The 14,697-nt window shown below is 35.1% G+C and overlaps 1 protein-coding gene across 1 annotated transcript in view; it reads left to right on the forward strand.

Moving 5' to 3' along the window:
• Positions 1 to 14,697, forward strand: part of ITGBL1 (integrin subunit beta like 1) — a 132,971-nt gene that overhangs the window by 63,455 nt on the left and 54,819 nt on the right. Inside the window, exons 5-7 of the mRNA XM_033051431.2 lie at positions 1,403 to 1,543; positions 4,247 to 4,387; positions 8,451 to 8,597. Of these exons, the coding sequence (XP_032907322.1) occupies positions 1,403 to 1,543; positions 4,247 to 4,387; positions 8,451 to 8,597 (429 nt within the window). The remainder of the gene's footprint in view (positions 1 to 1,402; positions 1,544 to 4,246; positions 4,388 to 8,450; positions 8,598 to 14,697) is intronic.

Consider the following 14,697-nt stretch of genomic DNA (forward strand, 5'->3'; position numbering starts at 1 on the left):
ATGTTGAGATATAGATGACATACATTTTAATACTTGCACAAAGGCACTGCATTTTTTAAGCAAATCAGTTCTTAGGTAGGGAGAAGTTACAAAGATGTGTTTAGCTTTTCCCAGCTTCAGTTGGGATTTTATCAGTCAGTTGACTATCCCTTTTTATTTGACTTTGGAGTTGAGTTGCAGATTATTTTTGAAAATTAAATTAGCAAATTAAATTCTAGTCTGGATCTTTTTTTTAAACTAAGGCTTTTTACTCTAAGGGGGTGATTTTTTAACTCATGCCAAGAGTAAGAGGCAAATTTTATAATTTAATTCATATTTATTTGAGGAATATAAAAGTGTGTTTGAAGAATGAAGTATTGCTATTTTAATCTGTGAAAATTGCCTCTAGATCAAATTATTATACTCTTTAGCATTTTTCCTTTTATTTTTTTATGTTCATGGTCAATTTTTTCATAATATTTATTTATTGTCTTTGTTGTTTAATTATCTAATTAATTCCTTTTTGACATTTAACCATATAATGAATGATGACGTAATGAAAATTCCAAGTGTAGTTGCAAGAACAGGAAAAAAGGTATTTAAAAATTTGCAGTCTTGATAATGAAGAAGCTATGATAGAGGTGGCCGGGTCTACTAAGCCTGAAGGAAGAAAGAACAAGATCCTGACTTGATCCTTCTATAAAAGAATTAGCTTTTGGCTTTGAGATTAGTAAGAATTGCAACTACTTAATTTAAAAGCTTTGTGCTGTGAAACACATGGCACACGTACCTTAGAAGATGAAAATCTGCTGGTTTCACCCAGATTTGTATGATGCAACCATCTTTTTTTGCCATATGTATATTTTGTTAAATGAACATCTGAAAGATTTATTTTGAAAAAAATTGTCTTTAATGACTTGGTTTAGCCATGTTCTAAAGTCTTTTTGACAGAGGGGAAGAAGAAGGGAAGCCATATACACCATAGTTGGTGTGTCATAAATCAAGATGTCTTTACTACAGCTGTCTGAGGAGTCAAGAATACACAATATGTTCTTAGACATGCCAAGTATGTGTCCTACTTTGATATGTAGAGCTGTGCTTAAATTTTAACTACTATAGTCTTCAAAATTTACCACTAAAGTAAAAAAAAAAAAAAATTACAAATATAAAAATTATGATGTCAGGTAGTGTTTATTGATTAGATTCAATCTGTGATTAAAGAAAACTGGTTCTGAAACAGAGGGGAGAAGTATAGTTAAGATATCCTTGGTCTGATTTTATGTATTCATACTGATCTATAAATTGTTTCTATTCTGAGTCTAGCAGTAAAAGTTTTTAAAATAAAAGATCAAAACAGTTAAATTGTTAATGCGTTTTAAAAACTTGCCTCTTTCTCACTGTACAAAATTTGTTTTGGCTTAAGGCCATGGAAAGTGTTACTGTGGAAACTGTTACTGTGAAGCTGGTTGGCATGGAGATAAATGTGAATTCCAGTGTGACATCACCCCCTGGGAGATCAAGAAAAGATGCACATCTCCAGATGGCAAAATCTGCAGCAACAGAGGTGTGTTTTTTGCATGGACCTTCTACACATATTTGTATAGTTGGCTTTTATTTTACTCTATGTGTTCTCTACAGTAGGACATAGATTGTGATTGCTGAGAGTTTCTACTTGTTCTCACCTATTTCAGCTCTGGACATACACTTCCAAGTGAGTAGATACCTGTGTTTAGGTATAAACTTACACAAATCAGCATCCACTGCTTGATTATGCAAACTCAGGTTGTTCCCATTCTTTATTTTCGTAGCAAGACTGAGCAGGATAATTTGTTAGTTAGTATATATTTGTTTTGTTAAGAGACCTACCTTGGAAAATAAAATATTACTGGATTTTTGACTTCAAATGGATTGGTGCTGTAAGGTCACAGAACTGTATGTCAGTTCACTCTTAAAGAAGACTTAGGATGAACAATGGAATGGGCAAAATGAAAGCATGAGGTATTTATTTTCCACTACAACCGAAAAAAAACCTGTGAAGTGCTCAGTAACTATGCTGTGGAATCCACAGAGATGGAAAGGTAGACTTCACACAGTTTTTCTAACAACATGAGGTTTTATCTTCACACAGTTTTAGAATTTGAATTTTACCTTATACTTCTAATTTTTTCATTTTGGAGAAAAAATTGAAGAAAAAATCCCTACAAAATAAAGTTGCTTATCATGAGCTGCTGTGGTTTCATTGAACAAGGAGTTAAAAAAAAAATAAGGCTGTTTTTTGGCAATGGTCCAGAATAATTATAGTAGTACATAAGCAAGAGTTACATATGTGCCTCTCTTAAAGACATCTCTACTGACAAAACCTTATGTATTGTGAACATCTAATCATCCTGAGAGCATTTAGAAAACTCTCTTCTCGTAATTAGGAGGAAATTGAAAGTTTGGCTCAAATACAGAGATCATGTAGGCTCATTTAGTCTTGAGACTTCAGCATAAAATTTTTGTGTAGTTCTGGAGATAATAGATATCAAAGTGTCTTCACATGAGATGCTTTCTTTGCACTGAGAAAATAATTTATTGGCAAAAATTTTCATCAAAAAAAGCTTTTAATCAAATTTGAAATTTTAACTTGTGATTATTTCTTTAAGCTAACATTGCAATAGGAGAAATTGTATGAATAACACAGCTGATATTATGAGTAGCTGCAACCTCCAATACAAAGGTACATTTGTGTGATGCTTCCGTGCCTTTAGCCTTACATGTATTTGTGATTTTTATCTTCATAAGAATTTTTTGGGCTTCCAACAACGTGCAGTTGCTTTCCAACAAAGTATTTCTGCTCCATTTAGTCCTATTTACCCAGTTTTCTCTTTATACATCTTGTGATATAAGTACAGTTCATCTTGCCAGTCTTGAACCTTCTAAAAATCAAATATCAAGGTTAACCTTGCTGCCCACCCTCCTTCAATGCTAAGATGGATAAATTGTTTTTATCTTTTCCCCTGCACTATCAGGTCAACCAGTTTAGACCACATGTGAAAATGTAGATTTTTAAACTTTGGTGAGATTATGTTTTGCATTCTGACGTCCAGGACAGCTGATCTAAATTAACTTTGAAGTTGTTTCTGGGAGTATTAATAACTGTCCAGAGGCATTTTTGCTTTTGGTTGGTTGGTTGGATGGATGTTTTTTTCCTTCTTCAGTAATGTCACTGAACTGTGAAAGTATAAAAAATTAGGCATAAATTTCTTGAGGGCTGTCTCAGGGTTTTTAGCATTCTACAGGTCTGTAGCTCTTCCTGTTCATGTCATGCATGCTGGATTGTGTAGACCTTCTCCTTTTATTAGAGAACATGCCAGATCTAAGTGTACTGTTTAGTCATCCTGTCCTGTTGTCCTCAAATGCATTATATTGTTTAGAATAACCTAAATAAGATGATAAAGGTGTTGCCAGAGTAGCAGAGGGTGAAGCCACTCTGCAAGAAATGAATTGCATGCATCAGTAAGGTCAGGCTGCTTCTACAAGCCTGTTAACATCTCAAGAAAAGTAGTGAGTGTGTTGCCCTGAAGCATATTTGGATTTCTGAATAAGAAAAATGTCTTTTGTGTTTGGTTGGTTTTGTTGGTTTTTTTCAGATTTTCCTAAATAAGTAGGGCACATATTCTTGGCATATTAGTAAAAGATGCAAGTTTGTTTTCTGTCACATTCACATTTCTTCTTATTGTTAAGCAAAAGAGTGTGGCCCTGAATATTGACTTGGGAAAAGTGGAGAAGTATCCTTTCATGTAGATCTGTGCTGCTGACTGTCTAGACATTTTCAGCTGTGTTAGTTTGTATTCTCTTGTAGTTTAAATGTTTATGCTTTAACAACCATTAATTATCCCCTGTGCCCAAGCCCAAGTCATTTAAACAGAATTGATTTTTATTGTCATTACTGACAGGGCAAATTACTGTCGATGTCAAAGATGTACAACTGTTCCATGAGCTACATTGTTTTGTTGACTCCTAGCAAGGCTCAAGAGCAAAAAGGAACATGAACAGGAAACCAATTTGTTTGTATAAAGCATTGCTGCTAAATAATCATAGAAGGTTTAAAATCACAGAAGATGAGTGCACGCTCATGATTGTCACTTGTAGCTTTGAAACTGCATTTCTGTGAGAGCTGAAAATTCACAAGTGTAAATTCCTGTAATCAATGTGCTATTACTCTAAATTGCACAGTTAATCTTCTATCTCTGTGTATTCTTTTTTTTTTTTGGTCCATTTTCAGGCACATGTGTATGTGGGGAATGTACATGCCATGATGTGGACCCAACTGGGGACTGGGGAGATATTCATGGAGACACTTGTGAGTGTGATGAAAGAAACTGCAAAGCAGTGTATGATAGATACTCTGATGACTTCTGTTCAGGTAAGGTTTGTGTATAAAGGGGGCTTACATGTAGTTTTATTTAAAAACTTTCCATCTGGTCTTCCCTAGTGCTCCAATTCTCATTTTTCTATCTTAAAATATACCAAACTGGAGGGGGGGTAGGAAGAGGCTTGGAGGGGGCTTTTAAAATTAAAGACCTAATTCTATTGGGTTTTTTCCCATGCTATTTTATAAAATCCTATAAATATTAGATTATTTTAGGTGCTCATCTCCCTTCTAATACTCTTGTGTTCGTTGTAACCTAACATGAATTGGATAATGGTTGAAAATTTAAAATATAGATATGTCCTTTCTTGCAGGATATTTGAATTTGAAAGTTCCTTAGATCAGACTGTGTTTGTTATTTCATTTTATATGACAGGGAGATGATAATCAAGAATAAGAAGTTCAAGGAAGAGTAAATAAATGAGTCAATGAAAAATTGAGAATACAAATTGATATGAGAACAAGTTGAGTATCAATACTTGAAAAATGAATGTGTGGCCCAGCTGCACATCTGTAGCTATAGCCCAGACTGTACATCTTATACACATCCATCTTCCTTTATCTTCTGCTAGTACTTCAGAGCACTGTATTCAAAACAGTTAACATCCATCCATCCATCCATCCATCCATCCATCCATCCATCCATCCATCCATCCGTCCGTCCGTCCGTCCGTCCGTCCATCCATCCATCCATCCATCCATCCATCCATCCATCCATCCATCCATGTTTTGCAGTTTAGATGTTCCATGTATCAGCTAACAAAAGCTAGGATTCTGAGAGAGACCTTGCACGCAATTTTGTATGGATATTAATAAAGATGCTAATACTAGGCAGGAGAGAAGGACTTTGTTCAATACACAGCATGTAATTTGTACACACAGGAACTCCGCAAAAGCAAATGAATGTGATTTCACATTTAGATTGGAGGGTGTTAACTTGAATGCATCCTTGTAGAAATCTGGTCTGGCCTAATTAATAATAGGAAGAATGCAGTCACATCAAGGACAATAATGATGTGGTGTATTTTCCTTCTATTCCTAGAGTGAGAGATGTCCCATAGAAAGATCACAGGAGTTGTCTGTAATAGACAAAGCAAGCTGAAACCAGCATGTTACACAAAAATTTTCAACCTTTTCTTTGTTTCTCAACAGTTTCTCAACTGTTGTGTTTGGGCTTTTTAAAAATAGATATTGAGGAATTGCTAGCTAATAAAATGAGGGAGGAAAGAAAGCTTTTCTGAAAACCTTCAGCATAACTAGATTTACTAGTTACTGTTCAGTCACTTGCAGGTATTATATAGGTTTATTTAATGAATGAGCTGCAGTGATGTGAGCTGAGTGCAGCCACGAGAGCAGCAGGAAGATTGACTTTGTTGACAAGTTTTAAATGTACGACTGTGTTGCTGTCAGAGTTTTTAGCACTCAGGGACTGATCAAAATATCAGCATCATGGTTGTAAGAAAGCAGAGGACAGTTAAAAAGGAGTTTGGGGGAAGATATTGCCATTTGACATTGGATTAAGGACTGGTACATTGTTCTTTATTACACAGACATAACTGTAAATGAGGAAAACTTAGATATAAAGGGAGGGACTCATATGACTTGCTTGATGTGACTAAAACTCAAGTGAAGTATAGTTTTATTTTTCCATCTACTCATCAAAAATTTTAGAACTAATTATTTTTATCCATTCCCTTTCCATTATGTTTTTGAAAAGCCTAATTTAGTCTTAGCTGGCCATCCAAGTATACATTCCTAAAATAGATTGTGCAAAAAAATCCATTTGCACATGAAGCAGTGTGAACAATGTCTTCTAGTCCTGCTGTTTGGTCTTGTTTCAGAAATAGAAAAGATGCATAAGTTGTAATTTTAGTTTATTGTGGTAGTCAGGCAGAATATGCAATTAAATCAAAGATTTAATAGAGGAATTGTAGTGGGACAGGTTTTTTAATTACTTATGTGAACTAAGTTTCCTTATTGCACAAAGTGTACATGCATTAGGTGTGTTCTACAAATTATTCTTATTTTTTCTCACAATTATTTGTAAATTGATTTGGGATGAATCCAAGAGTGATTAGTTAGATTAGGGAAAATAATCCATCTTTCTTAAAACCTTCATCGAAGAGATGATACAAAATTTTCTTGTCTAATTCTGACTTCCTGATAGTTAGAGACAGGAAGCCACTTTGTCCTGAGTAGCATGGAGAAATCATAAGAAATCCTGTTTTCATGTAAGGAGTTTTACTGTGACTCAATTAAATTCTGTGTTCATTTAATAAAACACAAATGACAGGAATTGACAGCCCTGATGAGAGGATTTAACAATGCATAAAGGCAGCTCCTTCCAGAAGCTTCACATGGCTAGAGGTGACTATTATTTCACAGTACATCATACTGACAGCTGGATGCCTTCTTTTAACACCTGAAGTGCTATTCAGAATGTTATTGAATTATTGTCTTTCAGAAGTCTTCTCGACATTCATTTAAAGAGATAATAGCTTTCATGACTTGACATGGGAAGAAAACATGCTTCCATAAGAACATTCATATGTTCACACATTTCATTAGTTCCTTTTCTGGGTCTTTAGCAAAGAAACTATTGTATAATCCTCTCATAAATATCGATCTGGGTCAGGGATCATAAATCCAATTCACAGACTGTCAGCAGGTACACATGGAAGCAAAGGAAAGAATCGTGGGATCACAGAACATTTAGTGTGGGAAGGAACATTAAAAATCATCTACTTCCAACCACTTCCATGGGCAGGGACACCTTCCACTAGACTGGGTTGCTCAAATCCCCAGCCAGGCTTCCCTTGAATATTTACAGGGGTGGGGCATCCACAGCTTCCCTAGGCAGCTTGTTCCAGAGCCTCACCATGCACACAGTAAAGAATTTCTTCCTAATAATCTAATCTAAACTCTTCCTCTAAACAAGAGGAAGCCTTGTGTGGCTTGTAGAAAGGAGTGCTTTTCAAGGAAAACAAATAACTAATGTAAGGAAAAGTTATTTTGTGAAATTAATAAGGCTTATATTATGGGAAGTAATCTGAGGAGTCCTAGAATGATTGCTTCCTCCTTTGTGAACTAATAAACTAATATGTTTTATAAATTAGTTCTAAAATACAAGTATGGTTAGAAAGAGATATAAAATATGTTATTATGGTTTTCAAGAAGATGAATAGAAAAGTGGACACTGTTTTGATGCTGTGTCCAATGAATGATGACTATGTGAAAATTCTGAGAGATCTAACCTGCTGCCCAAGCTTATGAAAAGATTTGATTTTTGGCAAGGAACGTTGTTTTGCTCATTCTCAGGCTTTTCTCAGGAACATTTTGAATCTCAATGCTTTTTGCAAAGAGCATAAAGAGGGAGAAGGACTATTATCTCTTTTTTTTTCTTAGTTTTTCTTGAGAAAAGCTCAAGAAAAATTGCATGTTTGCATTTATATAGAGGAAATGTACATAGAGGGAATAGTCCCCGACATGCAGTGAGATACCAAAAACCACATCCAACTGTCCTGTTGGATTGAGAATTGATTATGTCCAATATTTCAATATTTTATTATTTGTATACCACTGTTTAGTAGGAAGCACTGGTTTGAGGCTTGGAATTGATGTGACATTGCTTGTCTCTAGTGGAGCATGTTGATTGCAAGTAGATAAAAAATGGTAATGATATATTTCCTAGAGAATACGCTGCAACCATGGTAGGAAAAGAACATAAAAATAAATTAAATATTACCTTATGACATTCCACTTTTCCAAACAGTGGTGACATGCTTATTTTTAATCTCTATTCCACTCTTTTGCATTAGATCATGTGCTGAGTGGCAAAGCATCCCTTATGGAAAAAAGAGAAAAGGGAATATGGCTCAAATGGAATGATAGACCAGTGCTATTTTCAGAAGCAAAAGTAGATACAGTGGATTGGTTGTAATTTTTTTGCCAGTCTCATAACTGAATGAAGCCCCAACTCTGATAAAGTTCATCCAATTAAAAGTTTTTTATACCTCATCAGAATGGAGGTTAATCTTGAATTGTATTCATTGTAAAGGTCATGGACAATGTAATTGTGGAAGATGTGACTGTAAAGAAGGATGGACCGGGAAAAAGTGTGAACATCCACATTCATGTCCAATGTCAGTTGAAGAAAGCGCTAAGAAATGCCAAGGAAATTCTAATTTACCTTGCTCTGGACGAGGTAAGCACATTTCTTGAAGAATTTTTATGGCCTTTAAATGCAATTCCATTAAAAGAATTTTTACAGATGTCCAGAATTACTAATATTAAAAAATGTGTACCTTCTTGGCTTACTGTATAACTTGTGAGTTAGGAGAAGGGAGGAGAAGCTCATGTATTTTCCTACTTTGTGTTTCATTTTACCTGTCTTAACATGTATTTTGGAGGTTTTCAAGGGACTTTGAAAATTACTGTAGTTAAGTCTTTACTAGATACATTAAAAATATGGATTTATTCTGTGCATTTTTGACAAAAGCAGCATGAGATTTTCAGCCTGTGTAAAATGTTGTGGCACCACAGTGATAAGGACTGTTTGGATTTACTCTGACTAAGAAGTTGCTCATTAAGTACAGTACATTCTATAAAATGCAGCTGTGCTTCCGCACAGTTTTCCAGTTGGCCACTGGCTTTTCATTTGGAAATATTTCTTTGTGACTCTGTAGCCTTTTCAAAAGCTTTGACTAAAAATATATACTAAGTCATACATACACTTAAAATATAGATTGCAGGCAATTTTTCTCAGAACGAAAAGGACCTGCTAATTTTCCTCTGTCACTGTGTGAAATGTGGTTTTCTGCAGAGAGAGGGGAGAAAAGTAAATACAAGACAGAATATCGCTAGAACTGCTAATTGAAGTTGTTATGAATTCTGCCCATTTAAGTATTTTCTGGGAAAGGCCTAAAGCTTCTCTTGAATTACTGCATTTGACCCTTAATGTCAGTTCATTTGTGATTTATTATTTCACTAATACTATCTAACATAGTCAAAATTGTAGGCTGTCCACCCGTTATCTCTGTGATAATTGTACTATTTTCTCCCTGTAATTGTGTAGCAGCTCATTTACTTCCTAAATGTAGCATTAGGAGTACCTTAAAAGAACTATGTGTTAGCAGACAGTTGCTTCTTCTTTTCTTAATTAAGTAGCAGTTTTCCAGTGAATTGTCTCTCTCCTTTCCTGCTAAAATTTTGCAACAGAATTTTTTGCTACAAGTTATTTGGAAAATGGACATCTGTAGAGAATTAAATGTGTTTTATTTTAACATTATTGACAATAACTCTACTCTTTTGGCTTTATGAAAAAAAAAATCTAATGATGATGGCAGTGTTCCCCTGTTGAGATCCTGGCAGTGAAATAGGTAATTTTCTGGTGAAATAATTTGACTGAGTGATCAAAATTTGAATGGCCAAAATTTTCAAAAGCAGTATCCATGGGAACAAAAGGCTTAAATGATAGTGGCTTTTACTGAACTTTGACTTACAAACAAGAAGAGATCACTCAGGTGTTCAAGGAGTTCAAAAGGCACATATGTGGATTTAGGACATAGTGTGATAGCTGCTGTAATGAAGGAACAAGATATTCTGCATTCCAGGCTTGAAAAAAATTTCCTCATGAAAACTTTCATTTAGAAATGGAAAGCAGTATCTTGTTTTAGTTCTAGCAACAATTTTGTTTAAGACATTGGGGAGATATTTCAGTCTACTCATCTGTGTTTTACTGGACAATGTATTTTTTTTACCCTGGATCCTTGGATTTCCCTTTCTTGCGTGATATTTTGGATTAAAAATGTAAGAAAAAAAGGGGTTAGTTCCTACGCAAAATCATTATTGGACTTGCACTGTAAAATTTGGTGCCATTTGGAAATCCCACTACTTGTCATGGGCAGAAGTGTGACACAAGCACATGAACCAAAATAAGGTTTTCCAATCAAACACAATCTCTTTCCAGTCTTCAGGAGTGGGAAGGGCCATAGATTTGTAACAACATCCCCAGTGTTTCTGATGTCCTCAGAGAAGACTGTGGGACAAGGAAAGAAAAGTCTGAAAAGGAAAAGGAAATGTTATCTTTTCCATTAAAAAATAGTGGGACAAGGACAGTTATCCTTGCCCAGGTCAGTAATCCACAGTACTGCCAAAGAAGTCGAGTACTTAATGTCCTTGTTGAGTGGGATCTTTTGGTAAGGCAGCTCATGTACGGAATAGGAAACACAACAGAATGCTCAGAGATGCAGGTGCATGACTTCATGATTTTGCCATATATTGTGTTTCCTGAAGTAATATTTCCTGTTCATCTGTACCTTTTGTTTTTAGATTTAGATACTTTTTTTTTTTTTGTTGATAGCAATGGAAACTAAGAGAATTGAGCAATGGAAGCTAAGAGAATTGAGCAACGGAAGCTAAGAGAATTGGCACATCCCTCTCAGATTTTGAGAATCTCAGATACCCATAACTATTAGTCAGGTAATCTCAGCGAGAGAAAAAAGGTATAGAAAAAACAACAGTGAAAGAAAGGGGTTTTTGTCACCTTAAATGTATCAGGGGGTATATAAAAGTTGTATTAAAAAATTTAGGGAATTAAAAAGATGTTTGGAAGAACACAATTAGATAATAATTATCTATAAAATGCTGTAAATTATAATTTCTCAGTCTGTATTTCTCTCTTTTGAGGGTAGAAGAAGTGGTGAACTTTGTTTTCAGACTGTAATTCCCTTCCTGATTTTCCCCACTCGCAGGAATAATAGGTTTTTTCATGGGTGCTGCTCAGGATGTGGGGAGAGCAGAGGGGCTGCCAAAAAATATTACACCATATTTCCTAGCTGCTGCAGTAGATGAAGGAGAGAGAAGGCTTCATATTGACATGTGGAGTAGTAAGGAAAATGTCTACATGCTGAAATGGTGTTATAGAGACAGAGCAATTATAAATTCTCTCAGTTACATCAATCAGGCTGCCTATACCATCAGTAGCTCCTGCTACATATAAGGGGAGAGAAGATCACAAGAGAATTTAGAGAATAAAAACACATTAAGTACTTCCCAAAAATACTTTCCCAACAAAAGTGTTTTGAGGATGAGGAGTGATTCTAGGCACGTTCATTCATATAAAGTGAAGAATTCCTTCTACACTTTTATTCCCAATAGTTGGGTTTTTTTTAACTTGATACACATCTTTTAACTGTAGATGTAATACTTTCATTTTTTTCACAGAGCAAATCTGTTGCTTTTAAGAACACACTGTACAGCAATACCAGTGTCAGAGATAAAGGAAAATATATACCAAAAAAATCATTATGGTTTGAAATAAAGAGAGAGTATATTGTTGTCAGGATTGAGGGAAAAGACAAACCACTTTTCTCTTTAAAATGCACATCACTCACTTGAGTCTCCCCTTCAGGTACAAAGCAGATTTAAAAATAGTTTTAATAAAAAAGCCTTTGGGAGGAGAATTGAAAATAAAAAGAGTAGGTTTTGAGAATAATAGATGAGAGAGGTTTTTAAAAATAATCTTGTTTTCCTCACTTACCCTTTGTGAATGCAACCATTCCATGGCAGATTCCAAAGTCAGATAAATGAAAAATCTTCTTATTGGTATTATCTTTTGGCATTTAAATATATTTTCTATAATTGCTTTTATTTATTTGCTGCATGAAGAAAATGAAACTATTTCTTTATTGGTGGAATTCCTCCTTACACTCGTGCCAAAGCATTGGCTAAGTGAAAAGTGAAGGGGCTTTTTGATTCTGTACTTTAAAAAGATTTCTGTTGTCTTTGAAAAGGCCCCTAGGCCCCATTCTCAAAATACTAAATCATTAGTTAAAAAATTGTGTGGCTTTTTGAGAATTTACTGACAGCAGTAACTTTGCTGTTCCTTCTCTATTTAGAATTATTAGATTTTGATTGACTTAATGGAGGAGCAACAGTGTTCGATGCTTTCTTAAAGATTCCTTGTGGTGAACTAAGACAGTGAATCAATCCCTTGTGTTCTGTAATGCTATTGCCAGTCTGGTAAGATCTGAAGTCTCCTGAAGTCTGAAAGCAAAGGTCAGTGACAACTCCAAAGAGCAGAGCCATTGGCCAGTGCTTGCTGCAAGGACTTAATCCTTTTCTGGAGCATCTTGTGTGCCTTGTTGTATGATATACAGTTTATGCTGCATAAAATTTGTTGTATCAACTGCTGTAGATTCCAATTGATACAGCATGGAGAACATACACAGAAGGAGAGAAAAACACACATGAGATAATTTTATCCGTTATCTGTATCTGTAGTGACAAGAGAGGATGGAACTGAGATAAAAATAATGTACTAAATAATCTGCCTAAAACCAGGTGTAACTATGCAACTTTGGGAAGTCGTACACAACTGATTAAAAATATGACATAAAATATTCAGTTTGTAAATAATTTTGGGTTGGATCATTACTATAGCTTCATGTAAACCTTTGAATGACATCACACAGTGTATGTTCAAAATTTTGAAATTTGTACAAACTGTAATGCAGTAATCCTGATATTTTCATATCTCCAACAGGTTAAGTCCTACAGTTGAGTATGATGCCTTAAAAGGATAGAAGGGCTGCTGGTGGCATGTGCCACATCATGAGAATTAGTTCTGTTCTATTGACCCTGGAATCTCATTGAGTATAGTTTCATGGCCTTACGGTTCTGGTTCTTTTGTTCTAAGTGCAGTTATTAGTTAAGGACTTGGGGGTCTCCCTCTACTATGATATTGCTAAAAGCGATGAACAAAAAAATTTGCTATTTCTATTAGACACTTATAGGAAAATGCTTCTGAAGCCTATGGCTTGTTGACTTAGTAACGAGAGATGGTGAGTAGAGGTTGCTATTTGAATAATTCACTATGCTTTCTACATGACAGGATGGGGTCAGAGCAGAAAAGTGTAAACAATCCTAAGGTAAAATCTAGGTTACTACCCTTGCTACTAGCTCTTTACTGCAGCCCCTTATTATGCAAATTGTGTTGTTTAATTGAAGTGTAAATTACTCTAATGTACATCATCTCTGAATTTGGCATGCTGTTTTCATTCATTTTGCATGACCCCTGCATTCTGAAGGAGGTCTTAATTAAAGCACTATAGTCGACAGCCTGGCAGCAAGTAGCACTATTAGCTGGTGTAATAAGAACAGAACACAAATTCAAGTCATGTGTCACATCTCCAGCTTTCATCTCATCAACTTTGAGATCGAGCTCCTTTCTGCATCTGTGTGCTTCAAGCAGAGACACTCTTGCTGTGCTATTACTTTAATGCTGAGTGGCTGGCACAACAGTATTTGTTATACAATTTGGAATATTCTTATATGCTGGACTGGCACTCTGCACTCACCTGTTGAAATCTGAGAAAAAATAAAAGAAATAAACAGTTGTATCCCACTCCTTTTAAATTAGTATCAATAGTTTAGATCACTGATTTTAAACAGCTCTGGTTCAGGCTTTGTTTGAGCCTTTCTCTCTTAATTGAAGCAGGATCCTCTGGAAGCAGTCTTTGTTAGGAAAGCTTCCAAATTTAAAATTTTAATGTTTCTGGGTTTTTTTTATTTTTTTTTTTTAATCAGAAAGTGTTCAGGAGCTCAATACTTCAGTTTTTCTCTGTAGAGAAATGTACTTATTTGTGACCCACCTACAGTGCTTCTTGCTGTTGTTTTTACTTTATACATTTGTATTTTTGGGAGACATCAAGTAGGGACAGAGGGACCAAGGGTAGAACATTTAATTTCTTCAGTGAACCCTTCCTTGCAGTGCTTGTAACTCAGTAGTACAATTATGGTTCATAAAATACTTTGTTTCTGCATAAGTGCTGTCTTAATCTGTTCTGGTAGAAGCAGGGTTTGTTGTAAGATGTCTGTTTCTGAGATGGAGGTGATATTTGAAGAGTGAGGTTTTTACTATTCTGCATTTTCTCGCTTGTTTTCATGGTGAGAATTTTGAGAGGCAGTAAAGAATTGAGGAAAAAGAATATATTGGCTTTAGGCTGATACTTAGGAATAAAGGCTGTAGGCCAAAAGCCCAGTAGAGGAAAGGAATCTTTAAACCATGGCATAAGTGGCTGCTAGAGTAACAAACATGGATGCCAACTCAGCAACAAGAATAATTTGACATGCTCTTTTTCAATATGCCATGTTTTTATTAAAATATATTTCATTTTATTCTCACCAGTAAGAAAGGCAGTAAAGGACAAAACAAATTCTGATGTTTAAATGGATATTCAGGATGCCCGATCAATAAGTTACATACTATATAGCTGATTATTTAGACGTGATATATTAATATG

The sequence above is a fragment of the Catharus ustulatus genome, chromosome 2 (assembly GCF_009819885.2).
Source record: "Catharus ustulatus isolate bCatUst1 chromosome 2, bCatUst1.pri.v2, whole genome shotgun sequence".
Taxonomy (NCBI): domain Eukaryota; kingdom Metazoa; phylum Chordata; class Aves; order Passeriformes; family Turdidae; genus Catharus; species Catharus ustulatus.